The sequence below is a fragment of the Epargyreus clarus genome, unplaced genomic scaffold, assembly GCF_041222505.1.
Source record: "Epargyreus clarus isolate Ecla_fem2 unplaced genomic scaffold, WU_Ecla_fem_2.2 ptg000012l, whole genome shotgun sequence".
Taxonomy (NCBI): domain Eukaryota; kingdom Metazoa; phylum Arthropoda; class Insecta; order Lepidoptera; family Hesperiidae; genus Epargyreus; species Epargyreus clarus.
Window position 1 is genome coordinate 7,059,173 of NW_027332220.1, and position 22,152 is coordinate 7,081,324.

Sequence of the window (22,152 nt, forward strand, 5' to 3'; positions counted from 1 at the left end):
TTTGAAAATCAGAGGTGCGTGCCTGGGATTTGAACCTCGGACCCCTCGATCGAGAGGCCGCGTTTCTTAACCACTAGGCTATCTATCACTGCTGCAATTTAGATGTATTACTATACATTTTCAGTTGGTATACATCATTATTTTTACATACGCTACGTATGGGAGTAAGTACATGTTTTTCATTAACAGTGTTTAAATGTACCTACGGAACCTTCTCCACGCGTGTTTACTCGTAACTCGCAATTGTCTGGTATTGTTGAAAAAAGCGTGGGGTGCTCCACTTATCAGTTTTCGAAAAGCACCCCACACTTTTTCCACAATTATACTATTTACTGTTCCTTACTTGATTCCTAGATTGAAAATTATTTTCTACTTTTTAGTTAAGTTTATTATAAAAGCGTGTTTTTTAGTTTTTGAATTATATTTATTTTAAATGAAATTTCTTAGTATTCACTGAATTACTTATGAAAAGGTATCACTTTTGATGCCCCCAGTGAACATGAGTACATATGTAAGTTGTGTACATAATTCAGGTAAGTTTCAAACTATCAGTAATGTTTCAACTGTCGCCCCTCCTAAATGTGCCCCCTCATACATTGAAAGTGGTAGAACCCTTTGTGGTTCGACTCCGGCGGCACTACCGTCACACCTATTTCTGCCTCATAACAGCAGTGTTAAGCGCTGCTGTGTTCTGGTTTGAAGGATGTGGTAAGGGAGACATACTTTTCCGAGGCGTTCCAGTTTAGCCCTCAGGGGTAGCGACGCCTCTGTGGCCGACCTTAGGTAGGAATATCTAATCCTATGTGGGGTAGATTACAGATGTCCATGGGCGGCAGTAGCCACTTACCATCAGGTGGACTGCATGCTCGTCTGCTACTCCTATATAAAAAAAAAATATGCGCCCTCACATATGATGTATGGCTAAATATTTTTTTTGTAATATATTGGTTATTTTACAGATTCTCATTTTCAGTTCTGATGCTGTATTTGCAAAAATACACGAGATCTAACCCACATAATAAAATATTATAATTTCAAATTTTATAGCACCTATTCAATTAATTCTTTACAAAATACATGTCCTTATCACTTTTGATTTTTAAAATAGATACAGTCTGTCTGTAGCATAGATTATTAGTCTGTAGTAATACTGAATAATTTGTACAAATCGCTTAAAAGTAATAAAACAATATAGTTATATTTTTGTAATAGTCGATGAAAGTAGTGAATACAAAAATAAATATTGTTACATGTTAAAAAACAATTATGTTTCAATAAAAAACCTTAAAGGTTACTTCGTGTCTTACGAGTATAAAGCAAAAGAAATTGCCTCCAGTACCTAATATAACACTTAGCTTCGTGATAAAATTTTATATTTTAACTATCAATATATATTAGATATATTGAAATTTAAGAAAAAACAAGTTATCCCGCAGTCTGTTATTGATTTTAAATTTATGAGACTATCAACGACATCTAGCGGGAAAATGTTGAACAATAAATATTTTTCTTTGAATGCTATGTAAGTAGGTAAATAGATGTAAGCACTAACATAGGAATTGCAACTTTTAGGAACTCTCATGTTTTCTCACGACGATTTTCCTTCATCTGTAAAGCAGGCTTACTGACAAATCAGATCTGACCTGACTTTGTATCTCAGACCACCACCTCATCGACAGGCCGAATTAATTAATATCTTTACAATCAATCATATACCCTATTATTTAATTTTATAATCTTCTCAATCAACTGTAAATCATCTGTCATGCAAAGTTTATTGTTTAAGGTGTGGCGGTGGTGCCGCCGGAGTCGAACCACAAAGGGTTCTACCACCTTCATACTACTGTTATGATTCTGTTATGGATACTACTGTTAATGAAAATTGAGGAAGATGCAAAATCGTGTCATTTCACAAATGTGTTACAAATATACTATAAAATCAGTCTTACTTCTAACAAAAACAAAGAACGTAAAACAATAAAAACACAATTTACTTAAACAATATTTATTCTATCAATAAATTAAATCAGTCAGTTAGTTAAACGGTGGGTTGGAAGCGGTCCCAGGTTGTGATCTCCTCGAAGAGCGCCTGCCCGGGGCACTCGGTGGCGCTGACCTGCCGGTGCCCAATCAGGTCGTACTCTGGGCTGATATACCCGAGCCTCACACCTTCGTTTATCAGGTTCTTCACGGTTACCAGCTGTTTTAGACGTGGGACTTCAGCTGTAATAGAGGAATTAGCTTTAGTTAGTAGTTTTATGGACAGCTTCATTTGTCTATAGCCTAGTAGATTGAAATTCTGTCACTCAATCTGGCAGTACAAGGTTTGACACTCAGGCACTCTCCCTCTCATTTTCAGACCTCTGATTTTTTGAAGTCTTTTTATTTATTTATTATGATTTGCTTTAAAGACGTAAGGAAATATTTTAAGGACTCAACTCAAACGTAGGTTACGTTTGAGTTGAGTTTAATTATGTTGAGTTGAATATCTCAAGGGCGTGTGAAATCTACCAATGCACACTTGGCCAGCATGTCGGACTTAAAAGTTCTCTCACTCTGAGAAGAGACTCATGCCCACCAATAATGGATAAACGAGTTTAAGCAGCAATGACTCTGTCTTGATCCGTAATACAGAATAAAGACACTTGAAATTACAGAGTGTGTATTTGTGACTTGATTGTAATTGTTCTTTGTTATGATTAAAGATCTGTTCAGCCGTTTGAAACATCAACTTTCTTCTATGGCTTGTAATCGTAAATATTAGTTCTCTACTTACAAACCCAGTCGCCTATTAAAACGATTCCTATGCTCCTAACGTTGTAGCCGACAGCGTGAGCACCGACCCTGTCCCAGCCACGACCTTCGTATACCGCGCCATCGCTGCCCACTGCGAAACTGAAACAGCATTAAACAGTTTTTTAAGTTCTATAAATAAATTCTTAAATATTTGTAAGATCAATCAAATCACAGTTTGCTAGCGTGGACTATGCAACGTCTATGCTTAGCAATGGGACTATAATGGGTTAATATTGATAACTTTGCAAGATCTTTGAATTATAGAAAAATAATTAAAAATATACTCAAAAATATATTTATTAATAATCCCTGTTTTCTGCTGCGAATACTTTTTTTTATATTACTTTTCTGAATTTTGGGTAGGTACCACGATACGCATATTGAATAGTTTTAGTGTGGGGCTGCACATAAGCAGTCCACAAACAGTAAATGACTACTACCTCTTATGAAAATCTGTTACCACATCCTTCAGACCAGAAGACAGATCGCTTAACACTGTTGTCATATGACAAAACAGGTGTGTTGGTCGAACCACAATAGGTTCCACCTTCAAATCTTTACACGTATTATGTTAACTAGGCAGTGATAGCCTAGTGGTTAAGAAACTCGGCCTCTCGATCGAGGGGTCCGAGGTTCAAATCCCAGGCACCTCTGGTTTTTCGAAATTATGTGCGTATTAGAAATTAATTATCACTTGCTAAAACGGCAAAGGAAAACATCGTGAGGAAACCTGCATACCTGAGAGACTTATAAAAAAAATCTCAAAGGTATGTGAAGTCTACCAATATGCACTTGGCCAGCGCGGTGGGCTATAGCCTAATCCTTCTCATTTTGATGATGATGATTATGTTATCTTACTTGTAACCAATATCTGTCCATCCCTGATGTATCTGATGAAAGTTCTGCATGGACCGCATAGCAGCCGTACACTCCTCGAACGAGAAGCAAGCACCGGGTTCATAGCTGTGGTGGATGACCACGTATGGCACTGGCGTCACCATTTCCGTGACACCAGTCGCTTCCCGGCCTCCCCATTGTTCCCGATTGTAGAAGACGAATGTGTCATATTCTGTAACATTATGTATTTATGAAGTAGAATCAAGTGATAGCATAGTGGTTAAGAAACTCGGCCTCTTGATCGAGGAGTCCGAGGTTGAAATCCCATGCATCTACCTCTGATTTTTTAAAGTTATGTGCGTATTAGGAATTAATCACTTGTTTAGACGGTGCTTAATCGTGAGGAAACCGGCATACGTGAGTAAACTAAAACAAAAAGTTTTCAAAGGTATGTGAAGTCTACCGATTCGCACCTACCATTCGATTAGCGGGACATACAAGAGTAAAAAAAAGTTCAAACACGAAAATAGTGTTTATGGCCGTAATAGGTTAGCGATCGTGCCTACTGAATCAAACTACAAAAAGTGTTACTGCTGTAAAATTTGCATTAAAAAAAAGAAAATATATATTGAAGGTTTTTACCGTAATTTCTGGGGTGTGGTAAGTTCATTACACTTGGTGTTAAACAGCAGAGCACAACCAACGTAACACCTGCTTGTTTAGTACTTAATGCCATTGTTTCTGAAAATAAACAATTATTGAATGAGAGAGTTATATAATGCGTCGGGATGCAGCAGCCAGGATACAGAAAGAATTACTTATATAAACGTATTTAATCAAAACAAAATGTTACATGTTTTGGATTAAATCTAACCTAATTCCGAATTCCCATGTTCGGGACTGTACGGTGGAAACGGAGCGGTGGTGCGGAGTCAGCGTTCCTACGGCACGGCGGCGGTGCAGGATCGGATGTCTTTCTAGTAATTTTGTTTAAGGCGAATTTCTAACTATGGTGATTAAGGCCAATATATAACAAGAGCATACATAATAACACTTCCTAGCAAGGCTTCGGTGAATAACTAGTATCTGTCCGGGGTTATTCTATTATTTATATGTACTTCATTTATTTTAAAATATATTGTTCATTGGCGGAGGCGTTCGCTATACTAAATCGAGGGAATATAGAATAATGCATGTAATGTGGTGTAGGAGTGTGAATTACCTTTTTTATTACAGCGATAAATTTAAAATAACAAATGCTTTTTAAACGACTTCAAAAAAGAGGCTCTGTATTCCACCGCTATATTTGTATGTTGGTTAATTTGTACGTCCGCGATTTTCTCAAAAACTCCTCATTACTTGATTCTTTGTTTTACATGTTATATATTTTTTATATAGTTAAGAGTAGAAGGGCCTTAAAATAGAGGCACTTAAGGTGAAATTTATTTTTCCTACGTTTTTCCCCAATCGTTAAATAAAATTCCTAATTTAGACTATCTAATCAGTGCATTATTTCTATTTTTACGTAAAAAACTACTTCTTTGTAGTGATTATTTTAAAGAAAATGAATCATGTTAACAAAAAATACTATAATCAACTATCGACTAGAAATCTAATTCCAATTTGTTGATTTGTTAATTTAGTCTAATTTTCGAGAATATACCTTATCCACTTGAGATTTTAATCAAAATGAAGTATAGGTATAATTTACGATTTGTGACGATAAGATTATAATAAGTAGTTATTTACAATAATATTTTTTATCTAAAGTAGGTACAGTTTTTACCTGTTGCTCCGCCCACACAAAAATTGAACATTTATCTTTTTTAAAAGAAAAGGTACAAATGCATGCAGGCTACTTGAATGTAAGCTGCCCATGGACATCTACAATGAACTCCAGATATTTTTATAATATAAGAGTAGCAGACGAGCATGCAGTCCACCTGATGGTAAGTGGCTACTGCCGCCCATAGACATCTATAATCAACCCCAGATAGGATTAGATATTCCTACATGAGGTCGGCCACAGATGCGCCGCTGCCCCTGAGGACTACGCTGGAACGCTTCGGAAAAGTATGTCTACCACACTGCTTTCATTATGCAGATATTTGTATTGTGACGTGTCTCAAATTTTAATCTTGAGTTATCAATTGGCCAAGTACGAATCGTACGTCCGAAATTTTCTTATTTTTTAGTGTTCGTAAACAAATCTACACTAATATTATAAAGAGGAAAACTTTGTTTGTTTGGTTGTAATGAATAGGCTCAAAAACTACTGGACCGATTTTAAAAATTCTTTCACCATTCGAAAGCTACATTATCCACGAGTAACATAGGCTATATTTTATATTATATGAGATATATTTGCTCAATAGATTTTGAGACAGTACAAAGTTTGCCGGGTCAGCTAGTATTTTATATAATTGTTTTATAGATATTTGTTTATATTATCGTTTAGGTTCTCTAGGTAGGTATATTATCGCTTGTTATATTATCGCTTAGGTTAAGTTAGGTTCAAATCCCAGGCCAATCCCTCTGATTTTCAAAGTTATGTGCGTATTAGAAATTAATTATCACTTGCTAAACGGTGAAGGAAAACATCGTGAGGAAACCTGCATACCTGAGAGATTTATAAAAAAAAATCTCAAAGGCATGTGAAGTCTACCAATACGCACTTGGCCAGCGCGGTGGACTATGGCTTAAACCTTCTCATTCTGAGAGGAGACCCGTGCCCAGCAGTGGGACAGTAATGGGTTGTTGATGATGATGATGTTTATATTATTATTTATCTCGTTCTGTAAGATAGAGTAAGGACAAGGCAAGAGAGAATTCTCGAATGCTAGTATTTTGTAAAACAAAATTGAATATTCAAGATTTAAGAATTTGGCATTTGTATATAATAACGCATACATTATAACTTTATAACCTTTTCGTCTTTGTCATTCAAGCACGTGGTTTCGGGTTAATCACGTTTTGAGTACACGTGACTATAACATGTACTTGATGTAAGGACTTTATACTGAAATACTTGGCCAAGTGCAAGTTGAACACGGGCACGAAGGGATCCGTACCACCAAATTTTCAATATTAATTTTTGTTTTAATTAATTTTTATTTTTTGTATTTGTTATTATAGCAGCTATTGAAGTACATGCATTGTTAAAATTTGAACAATCTTCCTGCTGCGGTTTAATAAATAAAGCGAAAATCGCCGAAAAATAGCGGTTTCTTGTATGGCGACACCCATTTATATAACTTATTTTTTATTCTTAGTAGGTTTTGTTATAGCAACCATCCTAATACACACTCTTTCAAAATTTCAAGTGTCTATCTATTACGGTTTAGGAGATAGAGGCCAGTGACAGATGTACTGACGGACCGACGGAGGCTTAGTAATAGGGTTTCGTTTTCACCCTTGGGTTACGGAACCCTAAAAAGTCTTACGTCACAATTTAGAAGCATTCATTGATTGATATGATAACAATTGCAAATGCGATATTATTAAAGCTACTCGTACCTATAAGTACATCACTATCCTAGTATACTAATAGTAATGTATCTCGAGTAGGAAGTACACGTGTCGTAAGATGTAAAGCGTAAATAAAGCATTTAATTATGGCAACGTTCTAGTATTTTTTTTTTATAATATAATAGTAGCAGACGAGCATGCAGTCCACCTGATGGTAAGTGGCTACTGCCGCCCATAGACATCTATAATCAACCCCAGAATTAGATATTCCTACCTGAGGTCGGCCACAGATGCGCCGCTACCCCTGAGGACTAAGCTGAAACGCCTCGGAAAAGTCTGTCTCCCTTACCACACCCTTTAAACCGGAACACAGCAGCGCCTAACACTGCTGTTATTAGGCAGAAATAGGTGTGGCGGTGGTGCCGCCGGAGTCGAACCACAAAGGGTGCTACCACCTTCATTGAAAGCTTACTTATTACAATTTTAAACATAACTAGCTGACCCGGCAAACGTTGTGTTGCCATATAAATAAAAAAATGTTAAGGGTGAACCCTTATCACTTGGGGTATGAAAAATAGATAGTAGCCGATTCTCAGACCTACTGAATATGAATATAAAATTTGGTGAAAATCGGTAGAGCCGTTTCGGAGGAGTAAAACTAGATACATATGATTTATATTAATAAAAATAAAATATATATCATTTTAACTAAGAATATTCACAGATTTGTAATTATTGAAATTACCATTTATAAGTAAGTGGCATAGAATAACAATAATTTATTTATTTAGTCAATTAGTACGGATTACTCCAATTACACTAATGAACAATGATTGATAAAAATTACAATTTGAATAATTAACATAAATACATAAGTAAATATAATACATAAATAATTAACATAAATAAATATTAATAGCAATCAAAAGTTATAAAAATGAACATATTGAATAACACAATCGTATAGACCAATTTTTTGTAATTAATACTTATATTTTAATATCTAATCACCAATCATCTATTTCTTAAGATAACAATAATAAATAGAAACTATGAAATTAGAAGAAATTATAGACTTACCTAAATAAGAGGTAGATTGGTTTAAATACTTGCAGAGGTAGATTTCGTATTAATTATACTTAGGCTAAATAAACTAAACTCGCGACCGTATTACGTTGTATCTTACGATCAGTGCTAAGAATCGCAGATTTTTCCTATATATAAGGAGTGAAACGATGTGATAAGGCTATCGGTTCTTTACTAGAGATTTGGGGGCCAGATATTCTACGTATTACGATTGATGATCGGTTACGTCACTGTTGCGTATAGGGTCCACATTGCCGGGTAATTACCTTTACCTGAACTCGTTTGTTTTAGTAATTTGATGGGTGTTGTTGTATTTTGTGTAATCTTGTCATACACACTCACATACATACTTTGATATTTATATATCAGAGAAATGTAATACAGCCGGACTTAGTACATCCTCCTTTTTCGAAGTCACTAAAGAGAAGGGTCAGTGACTGCGTTCTAAAAACATATGTGTGTATGTATTCTCGCGCAAAAGTTGCAGTAAAATATTTGTTGATTATTATGTTTTTTTTTACAGATACACACTTTATAGATAGACAATTACAAAAATAAAAGACATATAATAAATTAAGATCTGCGAGTCTCTTGTTTAAGGCGGTAGAAACCTTTGTGGTTCAACTCCAGGGGCAGCACACCTATTTCTACCTAATAACAACAGTGTTAAGCGCTGCTGCGTTCTGGTTTGAAGGGTGTGGTAAGGAAGACATACTTTTCCGAAGCGTTCTAGCTTAGTCCTCAGGGGAAGCAGCGCATCTTTGGCTGATCTCAGTTAGGAATATCTAATCGTATCTGAGGTTGATTACAGATGTCTATGGGCGGCAGTAGCCACGTACCATCAGGTGGACTGCATGTTCGTCTGCTGTTCTATATTTTAAAAAATGGTTCATCATTACGGTCCCCATCTGTGTTTAATTATGTAATTTGATTTAAACGTACTCCCTCTTATTCTAAAAAAGTTTTTTTACTATTCATTTTATTCAGTATAATTTAATGATAAGAGTTAATAAATACCAATACGCAAGCTAATTATTTTGTATTGGGTTCTAATGATTAGATATGATAATATATTAGTTGATGGATAACATGAAATAAATAAGTAAAATTAGCATTTTGAACGTCATAAACATTCTTCATCCTGTTCTATTTGTTCTCAGATTCAGCCGTGACAGCGTAGTGGTTACGAACACGACCTGTCAATTGAGGGGTCCGAGGACAGGCGCGGTGCCAGAGAGGGTGGGTAACAGGGGTCATGACCCTCCAAAACCGTCGCACTTGGTTAATTTTTTAGTAGGCTAATCCTGCATAGATTTCTCTCCGCCGCGGGGGTAGCGAAGTGTATATACCGGACTTTACAATAATTCATTAAGTTTGTAACTTTCTAACTGTGGTCAAATTTCCCCTGTGAAGGTAAATCCCCTGGGAAGTTAAAAGGTGAAGGAAAATACTGATAAATAGTTAAAAAATCTTAAGGATAGTTTAAGTCTACTAATTCGTACTTAGCCAGCGCGGTGGATTATAACCTAAATGTTCACTCTGAGAGACCCGTGCCCAATGAGACAGAGACATTATGAGTTGACAATGATTGTCCTTGTAACAACAATATGATCGATTAAGCGCAACCATTGTCTTCGTAGTGAACTATAATATAATTTAAAATAATTAATACGTCTCCCAGTAATGGAGTCGCAGATTGCGGCGCCGTTCTTCCGGCCGCGCCTGCATTTTCGTTGCGACCACAGATTGAAAATTGCAGATGGTGCCTTTCTTCTGTTCAAGAAAGGAAAACCTTTAAAATGTACTCGACGCAATAGGATTCGACGCCGGGTTATGTGGGATTTTTAGCACACTTAAACCCCACGGTAGCCGTCCTTAGCGCTTGGTGGAGAACTGCGGAATCTCCGATGGAACAACCGGAGTCCTCCAAGCGCGATGCCCCTATGGGACTCTGCCCTGGGAGAATCAATTTACATTCCTCCCACATCATCTGGTGTTTACGACGATATACGACCGCACATACCGTCGTCCTTCCAGAGGTCGCTTGTTGGACGGTTCGAGCTTCCACTCTTGCGACCCGGAACCCCCGAAGGCGAAGGCCGCTTTTAGTCGCCTCTTACGACAGGCAAGGGATACCGTAGCCCTACTATAGTCCCAGGACTACAGGAACTAAGAGATAGAGCCCTGTGACAGACGAAAAGACGGACTGACAGCGGAGTCTTAGTATTAGGGTTCCGTTCTTACCCTTTGGGTAGGGATCTCTAAGAAAGACTAATAACTCATAACAAGTGACCTACCATGACCCAGAGGAGGGCCTATGTAAATTCAAATAAACTAAAATATATAAAAAAAAATCAAAATAGTTAACAAATCGGCTTCTATTACGAAGGGGGATCTGTGCGTTTTATAAATCTATGTCTACATCATGTTGCCGCGCCTATGTGGCCTAATGCTCGATAGAGCGTTACTAGCTGAGATTTATTGTCTCGAATGTTCTAATAATATATCCTACGAAATGTTAAGTAGGTTTCGAATGCAGATGTGCATGTCGCGGGCAAAATGTGCAATACGCAGGATTCTAGAGCGTCTAGAAGTTTTGTAACATATGGATGTCCTATAAATACGATTGCATTGCGTTTTTTTCCATTTTTAATGGTTTTAAATAGTTAATTTTTCAACTAGTGATTATTACATGTTAGTTTACTTGGTAGTGATAATGAAAAGTTAAATAAACTTAGAGTATGCTTTACGGAGAAAAAAAAATATGGAATAACTTTTTACCATCAAAGGATTTACTAAAATAATTTAAATTCAGAATAGATATTTAGAGTACAAAAATATTAATTATTAATTATTTTTTAGAAGAATTCTGGTTTTTTGAAGGATTCTGATTTATTTAACTGAAAGTTTTAAACAAAAAGTGCAAAGGTGAAGGCTAGAAAAAATGAAAAAATATATATATATTTACAATTCTTATTTATTACGTGACTTAGATCGTTTCTTAGTAGGTAACTTAGAAATAGGAGCCTCATGAGTTAAACGTTAGGTTGGAAGCGGTCCCAGGTTGTGATCTCCTCGAACAGAGCTTGTCCGGGGCAGTCCGTGTTTCTGACCTGTCTGTGACCAATAAGGTCATAGTTCTCACTGATGTAACCCAGTCTTAAGCCTTCTTCGATCAACCGCTTGGTGGTCTCCATTTGAATTGCTGGAGGGAGGACAGCTGTGAAACAAATTTGGGTATGAAAAATTTTTCTTCTTTCTTAAACTATTACTTTTATATAATATAGGGGTAGAAGACGGGCATGTAGTCCACCTGACAGTAAGTGGCTACTGCCGCCCATGGTCATCTATGCCTAAGAAATTCCTATCGTATAATTACTGTCAAAAATTAAATTTAGTAGTAGAAGGGTGACAAATTATAAAGACTCGAGTACATGGCACATTACTGCTAAATCTTTTAAAAGATCCTTTTGCCAAAACTATATACTACTACTATAACATTTGACAAATTGAAATAAGTACTCGTACATACATTTAATGTGTGTTACATAATGACTGTTATTTTTAATTACTATACACAACTTTCTATCTTCAAGATCGAAAAAAGCAAGGTTATTTATAGCCCAAAATTTGGATTTTATCACATTTAATAACATAATCAATTATTGTCGTATCATCTTTGCAATCAATCAGATAATAAGCTGGAAGCGCATACCTATCTTATTAATCGATAATAATTGTAAATATAGCGATAATTTTAATTTTAAGTAGGTACCTAAGATTATCTGATTTTATACGTGAAAGCACTATCGTATGTTATGTATGAGTCAATTATAAATTAAATTATTGTTGATAATAATCTTCCTAAAAGTACCCCTCATCGCCAATTTATGATCGTATGGCTGCGCACAGGTTTTCTCGTAGAGAGAGAGAAGTTCAGGCCTCAGACGACGGCGCTAGTCAAGTATTGGTAGACTTCACATATCTTTGAGATTATTTTTAAAGAACTCACAAATATCAGCTAATTTTGCTCAATAAATCCCAAAAAATACCGATAAAGATACAGTGGAACGAGGTGGAACTATAACGTGTAAGAATGTGTTTTAATATTGAAGTAAAACTAAATTGGAACGCCGTCGAACAGAACGGAGCTTAACATTGCTGTTATTAGATAGAAATAGGTATGCCTCCACAATTAAACCACAGAGGCATACAGTTCAAAGTGAACTGCATGATAGATTAAGTACGGAATTCCATCCAAATTTTGGGATTTTAAGGATTTCGTATATATGTAAACTTAAAAAGATACAAATGGCTCGTGCCCCAATATTTACAATTTAACGTAGTTGTAGCATTCCTAACTACAAAATATTTTCGGCAACCGTTTCGAAAATAATATATTGATAATGTAATAAATGGAGTAATACTTACAAACCCAGTCGCCAATAAGAGCGATGCCAATGCTTCTGCTGTTGTATCCAAAAGCATGTGCTCCGACAGCCTCCCAGCCTCGTCCTTCATACACGACACCATCACTGCCCACCGCGAAACTGAAATGATAAACATAATTAGGTATATTATGTTTACTCAATAATTATGTGTTAAATGTAGACAAGATTTAAGTTTTTTGTTTTATACTGTCTATCAACTGTTCCACTTCTGGGCACGGGTCTACGTGCCAGAATGACAAGGTTAAGGCCATAGTCAACCCCGCAGGCCATGTGTGCATTTGTAGACTTTTTGATGTGAAACATCTATAGCCGCACGTAAAACCGATTTCTGGCGTGGCGACGCATGCCGTGCGCAAAAATCGTAATATTTTATTTTATCATTATGACATATTTAGTTCCTATCACAATATGTTCTTTTCTGCATATTACTTTTACAAAATAATGTCGATGTTTCACATCTGCCAGGCGTCCCGTGACGGCTCACATGTTTTTTTAGAACTGTCAGTACCCTCGGGGTCGGGTAAAAAGTTTAAGATAGTAATTTAAACGAAGGTGGCAGAACCCCCTGTGGTTCGACTCCGGCGGTACCACTGTCAGAGCTATTTCTGCCCAATAAAAGCAGTGTTAGGCACTGCTGTATTCTGGTTTCCATGGCGTAGTAACGGAGACATAGTTATTCGAGGCTTTCCAACTTAGTCCTCAGGGGTAGCAACGCATCTGTTGCCAACTTCGGGTAGGAATCTAATCTTATCGGTCGTTGTTTACAGATGTCTATGGATGGCCGTAGCGACTTATCATAAGGTGGACTGCATGATCGTAAAAACCTAATGAAGATTGCTTCAGACAAAATAACCGCATAAAACTCACTTGTAACCAATATCTTCCCACTGTTGCGTCAGTTGGTGGTTATTCTGCATAGCCCTCATAGAGGCAGAGCATTGTTCGACAGAGAAACATGCGCCAGGGATGTAGGTGTGGTGGATGATCACGTAAGGCACCGGGAGATTCAGGTTTATGACGCTGGTCGGCGGTCTTGCCCCCCACTCCTCTCGGGACACGAATGGGAAATTGTCGTACACTGAAATAAAATGAAGATTTTTTGATTTTTATGGATATACCTAGGAGTTTTACGCTCAGGTTTTCTGCCAGAATGAGAAGGGTTTTGGAACTCCATCACGCTGGCCGAGAGCGGTAGGTTTCATACAGGTGAAAAAATTATGTTTTTAGAGATTTCTCAAAAACAGATTTCTTTACTATGTAACGTAAGTTAAAAAAAATAAGTGAGATTACGTACATTAAGAAAAATATAAGTGAGATTTGTTTCCTGGGTGGTTCCATGATTTGTACTTTTAAATGTAAAATGATAATCAGCCAAGTATGAGTGGAACTTAATATTTCAACTGTCTATTTACGTCGGTTCAAGAGATAGAACCCTATGACAGGCGGACAGCTTAGGCTTAAATAGGTTCCGTTTTTACCCTTAGCTATAAAAGTTATATTTATCAAAAAGTTCTTACCGTAGCTTTTTGGAGCTGGAAAACTGAAGATGCTTGGAATTAAGCATACTATGGAAAATAATACCAGTTTCGTCATTGTACTGAAATAATATAGAAATAATTTAATACAAGCATGGCAGGCTATTTGTAAAGGATAACAATTCAAAGAAGTTTGTTTTTGTAATTTTTCTTCACTAGAAAGGTATGTGTATGTGTATTAAAATCATAGTATAAACAGAAATGGATTTATAACGAAAATAAAATTACTAAAAGCTCTAGGAGACTTGAAATCGGCGACCGTTTTGGCGAATGCATTGAAGCTGCATCACATTTTGGTAAACTGCGTTCAGTCGGTATCGAAAATACGAGTTTTAGTTGTTACAGATTGGTATATCACGTTTTTCGTATTCAGTTGCTACCATAGATATATAGCGTAGCGAAAAATTTCTAAGTCTATGGTTGCTACATCATCTTCAACCCATTACTGTACCACAGCTGGGCACGGGTCGCCTCTCATAATGAGAAGGATTAGGCCACAGTCCACCGCGCTGGCCAAGTGCGTATTGGTAGACTTCACATACCTTTGAGATTTTTTTTTTATAAATCTCTCAGGCATGCAGATTTCCTCAAGATGTTTTCCTTCGCCGTTTAGCAAGTGACAATTAATTTCTAATACGCACATAACTTTGAAAAATCAGAGGTGAGGCCTGGGATTTGAACCTCGGACCCCTCGATCGAGAGGTCGAGTTTCTTAACCACTAGGCTATCACTGCTAATTTAACCACTACTGTATCACTACTCATGTACTGTATATAATTAATATTCAATCTATCACATTTTGGCCTACCAAAGATTGGAATTTAACCATTTTTAGTACTCAGCAATTGTCAAATTCAAAACTTTGTTAGGAAAAATATCAGATAGATCGAGTATTAATCACGAGAATAGTAAGTTTATTCCGTCCTCTATACTAAATTTTTAAGTAGCTGGATTGTTATATAAAAATATTTGGTAAATATCTTATTTCGTGCGTACAGATAACATCAAATCAATGCAAAATTTTGATTGAAGTATACACGCATTGATAAGATTAATCGTTATTATCCTTAATTATTTATTTTTATTGATTTCGTTATGTATGATTTTAAACAAAGAATTTATTTATTACTATTAATACAATAATTTATGTACGAGGCTTTATTTAAAATGTATTTTTTAAAGTCATTTAGGGTATTGTGCCCTTCTGTGATTGTGTGATTTCTGTTCTTAAGGGATTTTGCCTTTTAAGGTTTTAAGTTACATGTTTTTTTTTTTGTTTTAATATATGAAAAATGTATAAAAAGCTATGTTGAATAGTAAAATTTAAATCGTAAATATTTTATCGCAGTATAATAATAGTCATAGTCATAATAATAGTCAAATACATTTAAAAATTATAAATTATTAATTAATAAAATTTAAAATTAAAGCATGTGAAGTACTTTTTAAAATTAAATATAATTTTAAAATAAAATTACACTGAAATGGTTGAGGATAATTAATATCATCATTAATCATCAAATAATAAATAATGGACTTACCTTTTCAATGTTTTTAATTAAAATGTTATAAAAACGCGTCCGCCTTTTCTCCAATCTGCTACCTAATTAATAAGGATGGCATAGACAAGTGTTTTATATATGCAAATGTATTACGATAAGTGAATCGGTGGTGGAAGATTATTTGCAGATATTTAATTCGATAACGAACGTTGTGTGTGACGCAATATTACGCGGGTATAAGGGTTTAATGGGAATTACCTTCTTTGATTTAAACGTTTTTCATTGAATAATGAAATTAATCAAAGGTTTTCGCTGCGCAACAGGAACCAATTAATATTAATCTTTGGTTGTAGCGTAAACGGTTTTTATATTAGAAATATTACCTTATTACGTCATTGTTGATCATTTTAATGGATTCAGTAGCTTCCCCACCTTAATATATTAATTTATTCTTTTATTATTACATTCTTATTTCTTATATATTATTCTTATATATATTTATTATATAATGGGCCAAATCAAAACAAAATTCGCAGAGATTTTTTTAATTTTACTGCATATAAGAGAGTAGATAACACAGTTGGTTACAGTAATGGAAGCTTTTAAGGCTTTAAGCACCCACTCGGACGTCCGGATTTGCTTCCAACTCCTGTATGTATCCCAAATATACATCATTACCATTATAAGCAATGCTCAGGATAAACTAAATCAAAGCTTGTGCAAATTTATTACCACCCTAAAGCATCTAAAAAATTGGAAAGCAGTTGAATGCAATGATCATTATAATGGGCGTAACAATAACTTTGTTAAGGGCGATTCCAAATCAGCGGCGAAGCTGCTTTAGTAAAGCTAAATTAGCGACTTCGTTGCTAGAAATAACTAATCAAAGTAGTATATAGCCTTAGCGACGATAAAAAATATTTGTCGCCATAAAGAAGGCGACAAGGGTAATCTCTAGTTTACTTTGGCGGTAAGCGGTTCACTCTAGGCAATATGAATCCATAATTACGTTCCCGTCAAGTTTCCGTGTTCCGGTACTCGGCAACACTGATGGTAGTATAATATAATCAGTTATAGCTACTTTTGTAGTTGAAGTTGCTTTTATTTTCAAGGGGTATGGTAGAAATATAATGTTTTTCTTTATATAGTATTACTAGCTGACCCGGCAATCGTTGTTTTGCCATATAAATAAAAAAATGTTAATGGTGAACAACCCTTATCACATAGGGTTATGAAAAATAGATAGTAGCCGATTCTCAGACCTACTGAATATGCATATAAAATTTGGTGAAAATCGGTAAAGCTGTTTCGGAGGAGTATGGTAACTAACATTGTGACACGAGAATTTTATATATAAGATAATAATATTAAGTAGCAAACATAGATGCATGATGATAAGTGACATTTTTTAATGTTATAGAACCAGTAGGTACAAGGCGACCGGGGAGGTACTACCGACACACCTATTTCTAGATTTTCTAGCGTAAAGTAGTTCTGCGTTTTGATTCTAGAAGAGTGTGAATACCGCTTGACTTATATATAAGGAGACCACCGTAGTCCTCAGGAGTGTCAACGCATTTGTAATCAGCTTCAGAACCACTGGTTTAAGTTTTTGAGATTGTTGATTTGTTAATATGAAGTTTGCTACTTCGATATAAAATAATAATACAAATTCCTATCTCGTAATTTCTACTTATAAATAGTATAAAGGAGTACGTTTATAACTACCAATTTATGGTTAAAATTGTAACAGTTTGCAAAGTAAAAGCAGTGATAGCCTACTGGTTAAAACTCGGCCTTTTAATCGTGGGGTCCGAGGTTCAAATCCCAGGCACGCACATCTGATTTTTCAGAATTATGTACGTATTAGAAATTATTATCACTTGCTTAAATGGTGAAAGAAAACATCGTGAGGAAACCTGCATATCTGAGAAATCTTAGAAAATTCAAGGGAATATGAAGTCTACAAATTCGCACTTGGCCAGCGCGGTGGAATATGGCCTAATCCTTCTCATTCTGAGAGGAGACCCGTGTCCAGCAGTGGGACAGTAATGAATTGAAGATGATGGTAATGACAAAGAAAAAAGACAAATCAGTTATTTTCCACGCCTACGTAAAAGCTCTTATGTATGTACTCGTAATCAATACCGATATACACAGCTTGATAATGTCATAGATAGTATCGGAGGTAAATAATATTATAATTGATGAAGTACCTACAAGATTTACGAATTACGTTCAGTAAATCCCGTAGAATTGTATAAAAATACCGATCTACGTATGTAAAGGTAACAAAAATGTATTTATTGCGTAATCTTTTTTTTTTATAATATAGGAGTAGCAGACGAGCATGCAGTCCACCTGATGGTAAGTGGCTCCTGCCGCCCATGGACATCTGTAATCAACCCCAGATTGGATAGATATTCCTACCTGAGGTCGGCCACAGATGCGCCGCTACCCCTGAGGACTAAGCTGGAACGCCTCGGAAAAGTATGTCTCCCTTACCACACCCTTCAAACCGGAACAAAGCAGCGCGTAACACTGCTGTTATTAGGCAAAAGTAGGTGTGGCGGTGGTGCCACCGGAGTCGAACCACAAAGGGTTCTACCACCTTCAAATCTTTTTATACGATTGGAGTAGCAGATGAACATGCAATTCACCTACCGATATAAAGAGAACTACTTTACCGAGTGGGTATGTAAATAATATACATACTCAAGGTGGTAGAATCCTCTGTGGTGCAACTCCGGCCACCGCCACATCAATTTCTGTCTACAAACAGCAGTGTTAAGCGCTGGTGTATTTTGGTTTGAAGGGTAATAGAGACATATTTTCTGAGATAAGGTTCATACCTGCAGTCGGTCAGCGATAAGTTGCCAGTTGATAATATAAAGTTGGAATGCCTCGTATAAGTGTCTCACCCTTACCAAACCCCTTATCCGGAACACAGCAACGTTTTACAGTGTTGTTATCAGGCAGAAATACGTCAGGCGTAACGCAGTCACAGTATAAGATATAGATATTTGCACTGTGACGCAGTTCTACCACCGTCGAAAGACGTGAGGTCCTACCACCATCATCTATTAACAATATTACAATATTACGTAGTTTTTTTTATAATATAGGAGTAGCAGACGAGCATACAGTCCACCTGATGGTAAGTGGCTACTGCCGCCCATGGACATCTGTAATCAACCCCAGATAAGATTGGATATTCCTACCTGAGGTCGGCCACAGATGCGCCGCTACCCCTGAGGGCTAAGCTGGAACGCCTCAGAAAAGTCTGTCTCCCTTACCACACCCTTCAAACCGAAACACAGCAGTGCCTAACACTGCTGTTATTAGATAGAAAAAAAAGGATTCTACCACCTTCAAGCTTAATTTCGGATTAAATTATTCCGGATTATTTTTAGCAAAGATAAGTGAATCCCCTTGCAGTAAAAATTTATTGATAGATTCATTAATTCGTCGTATTAAAGACTTATTAAGAACTTTTGCATACCTAAACCTATATTTTACACGCAGATAAGTGTCTATACCTATCTAAAATTGATTATCTTTAACAATAACAAAAGTACCTAATTGAAAACAATGTTATTGTTGTCGCCTGTAGAAAATTCCCCGTTTTATAATAGGTATTAGGTACCATTTCAACTACAGTTAGAGCGATATTTATGTTTGTGCTAATTTAACTTCGCAATAAAGATTACTCATATTGACTAAATTGAGTTATATAACTAATAAGCCACTCATAACGTGTAAATTGTTTATTTAAAAAGCTGACACGCGTCGGAAGGAAGAGCATGTTTATATTTTGAAGAATTTAGAACCTGGATGACCGAGCTTTGCTCGATGTTGTAATAATTAAACAAAAATACCGATTATTTGAAATAATAAGTCGCGTGTGCAATTATTTTTCTCACAAAAAGATGGAACTCGAAAAAAAGAGATAAAATAAAAGAAACAATCGGATCGAGATATAAACCCGGGTTTCCTGCGTTTTAAGGCGCTTGATTTCCCGACCGAGCTATTTTAACTTGGAAAATGATGGCGAAATTAGCTTCGTATTCAATGATATTGTAGGAGGTTTTTATTCAATGAAAATACGGTTACAACGACATTTTCTGAAAATAAAACCTAGATAGATACATTTATCGCCCCCGAAATCCCCCAAATACAACATTTAAAAAAAAACATACAAGCATGCATACAAGAATTGCTCGTTTAAAGGTATTAGATAGATTAAAAACACTGTGATGTCTATCATACTACTATAATACTTGTTTATATGGTAGCTTAATGCTAAATAGTGTGTAATTGATGATTCTTTGTGTTTCAATCGACATAAGATTTTACCACCCCCTATTTTTACAAGCTCTGGTTTAACTTGCCTTATTTGTTCATTTGTTAGTGCGGATTAAATCTTGCAACAGAATTTAAAACCAATTAATCCAAAAATAAAATGACTGTGACATAATTGTTTAATAGGACGAAGTTATTCACTGTCCCTGTAGTTCCGGGACCAGAATAGGGCTACAGTATCTCCTGCTTGTCGTAAGAGGCGACTAAAAGGTTGCGGGCGGTAAGAGTGCAAAAAAAGGACGACGTTATTCAAATAAAAAAGACACAGTCCCTAGTGTTACAGGCACATCGCATTGATCCATTTATATTGCTGGTTGTTAATACTTTACGTCACTTATTAAATACTTTTCTATTATATTTTTTAGAATGTGGAGTCTTGCTTTGAGTCATGAAATGTCAGCTGATATTTGCAATGTCTTTTATAATGGAGATATGATAAAATAATAGTGGATAAAGATGTATTAATGTAAATGTTGATGATTATGGAAGAATATATTGTATTTCTGGAATTCCTTCTGAGCGTTTTAATAGCTCAGAAGTGGGATTACTGCAAAAATATACTGTTTTTGCAACGCCCACGGATGATGGATGCTCAAAGGTCATGTTATTTTTGCTATTTTTTGTAAACGATTTAAAGAAATAATGTAGAATACACGATAATTGAAATTATAGTCGAATGAATTTATGAAGTAAATTAATACTGAAAGAATGTTGAAATATATGAATATGTTAAGATGGTGAATATTCTGTTTTAAAATGTTCGATACAAGTTTAATCGTTTTTTCGCTTCAACTGATTTTTATTTTGTTTTGAATTACGTGATGTATTTTTTGCATTTTTCATAAAAATCGAGGCGTCATAATTTCGCAAATTTCACATTTCACATGTAAATAAACATTTAAAGACAGCGAAATTGGAAGTATGTTTACCAACAATCGTTGCTTAGCAACTGATAAGGGGAATATAACAAAAGCCTTTTTTCGTCGGTCCAATGTATTTAGAAATAATATTGTAAAATTTTATTTGTTTTATATCAATATTGCTTCTTCTATTCGGCACATTATGTCTGTTTTGAATTAAATATTGTGAATAGATATTTGAACTTGACTTTACTTTTAGTTCTCGCGATTAATCTTACAAATTTTAATTTTTAATTCGTATTCAAACGTATATTAAGTAAATTCATACGTCTTGTACTTAAAATGCTGTGTGAAATTCTATTTTGATGATATAAATGCATACCAGTCTCATATTACAATGAATTTTAAATTGAAGATACTCACATCGTTATACAAGCCAGCTGGTGCGGTGTGCATTATTGAATAGTTTCATAAATTAATTGAAATTGTATTTAAAACACCATAACAAAATCAGACCAAATGTTCTAACAACCTGACATTCCTATGGCATGGCTTATTCTTAGGGTTATTACTACTAAACTTATTTGGATATTTTTTTTGTCTTTGTCTGAGCGCAATAATATCAATGTTGTAAAAGTGCGTCGTATGTAATGAGGTTTAGAAATAGTGGTCATGGCGAAATAAAATATCATCCTTGACTTATTACCACCAATTCGAAATGGTGTCAGTATGAACCAGGATGATCGTTTTTATGAAAATACTGATAAGGCCCTATCTACAGCCTTATATATTTAACTTCTTTGAAATAAACCCCATAAACGATAAATAATGTAAAATTAATTAAACGAACAATTACATAGGATTCATGTGTAAGTTTCAGATAAAGGAAGACAAACAAAGTGAAGTTATCCATAAATGCACTTTAGATGGTCTTCGTAGCCAACTGCAGAAGTTAAAAAAAGCCAGCGATGATGAACAACCAAGCCGAAGTATTTCCAGATGTAGTCCGAGAGCTTGTTATGACCAGCAACGCAGCCGAGCACTGCAACCGAAGTACCAGATATAGTCCGAGAGCTTGTTATGATCAGCACTGCAGCCGAAGTATTTCCACACATAGTCCGAGAACTTGTTATGATCAGCATCGCGGCCGAAGTCTCTTTAGAAAAGATCGCAAGCCATTAATTACGGGAAATGTGTTAAGTCCCAACGTATTTACGTGATAATAAAAGAAGAGGGAAATCGACAGACTACTCAT

At 35.6% G+C, this 22,152-nt stretch overlaps 2 protein-coding genes across 2 annotated transcripts; both read right to left on the minus strand.

The window, feature by feature from the left end:
* Positions 1-2,038: 2,038 nt before the first annotated feature.
* On the minus strand, positions 2,039-8,279 carry LOC140746246 (peptidoglycan-recognition protein LB-like). The gene is made up of 5 exons (XM_073078313.1): positions 8,182-8,279; positions 4,276-4,374; positions 3,655-3,865; positions 2,777-2,895; positions 2,039-2,223 (listed from the first exon to the last, which is right to left on the minus strand). Exons 2-5 carry the CDS (start codon positions 4,367-4,369, stop codon positions 2,039-2,041), a joined length of 609 nt encoding a protein of 202 aa, XP_072934414.1. The 5' UTR covers positions 4,370-4,374; positions 8,182-8,279.
* A 2,910-nt stretch (positions 8,280-11,189) lies between these two features.
* On the minus strand, positions 11,190-14,231 carry LOC140746249 (peptidoglycan-recognition protein LB-like). The gene is made up of 4 exons (XM_073078315.1): positions 14,156-14,231; positions 13,506-13,716; positions 12,619-12,737; positions 11,190-11,407 (listed from the first exon to the last, which is right to left on the minus strand). The coding sequence occupies exons 1-4, from the start codon at positions 14,229-14,231 to the stop codon at positions 11,223-11,225; spliced, it is 591 nt and encodes a 196-aa protein (XP_072934416.1). The 3' UTR covers positions 11,190-11,222.
* Positions 14,232-22,152: the final 7,921 nt, after the last annotated feature.

Coding starts and splice junctions, on each gene's coding strand:
- LOC140746246 (XM_073078313.1), bottom strand. CDS start 4,369: ATGGCATTAAGTACTAAACAAGCAGGTGTTACGTTGGTTGTGCTCTGC. Junction 3,866..4,275: donor ACCACACCCCAGAAATTACG/GTAAAAACCTTC, acceptor ATAATGTTACAG/AATATGACACATTCGTCTTC. Junction 2,896..3,654: donor TGGACAGATATTGGTTACAA/GTAAGATAACAT, acceptor ATGCTGTTTCAG/TTTCGCAGTGGGCAGCGATG.
- LOC140746249 (XM_073078315.1), bottom strand. CDS start 14,231: ATGACGAAACTGGTATTATTTTCCATAGTATGCTTAATTCCAAGCATC. Junction 13,717..14,155: donor TCCAGCTCCAAAAAGCTACG/GTAAGAACTTTT, acceptor ATTTTATTTCAG/TGTACGACAATTTCCCATTC. Junction 12,738..13,505: donor TGGGAAGATATTGGTTACAA/GTGAGTTTTATG, acceptor TTATCATTTCAG/TTTCGCGGTGGGCAGTGATG.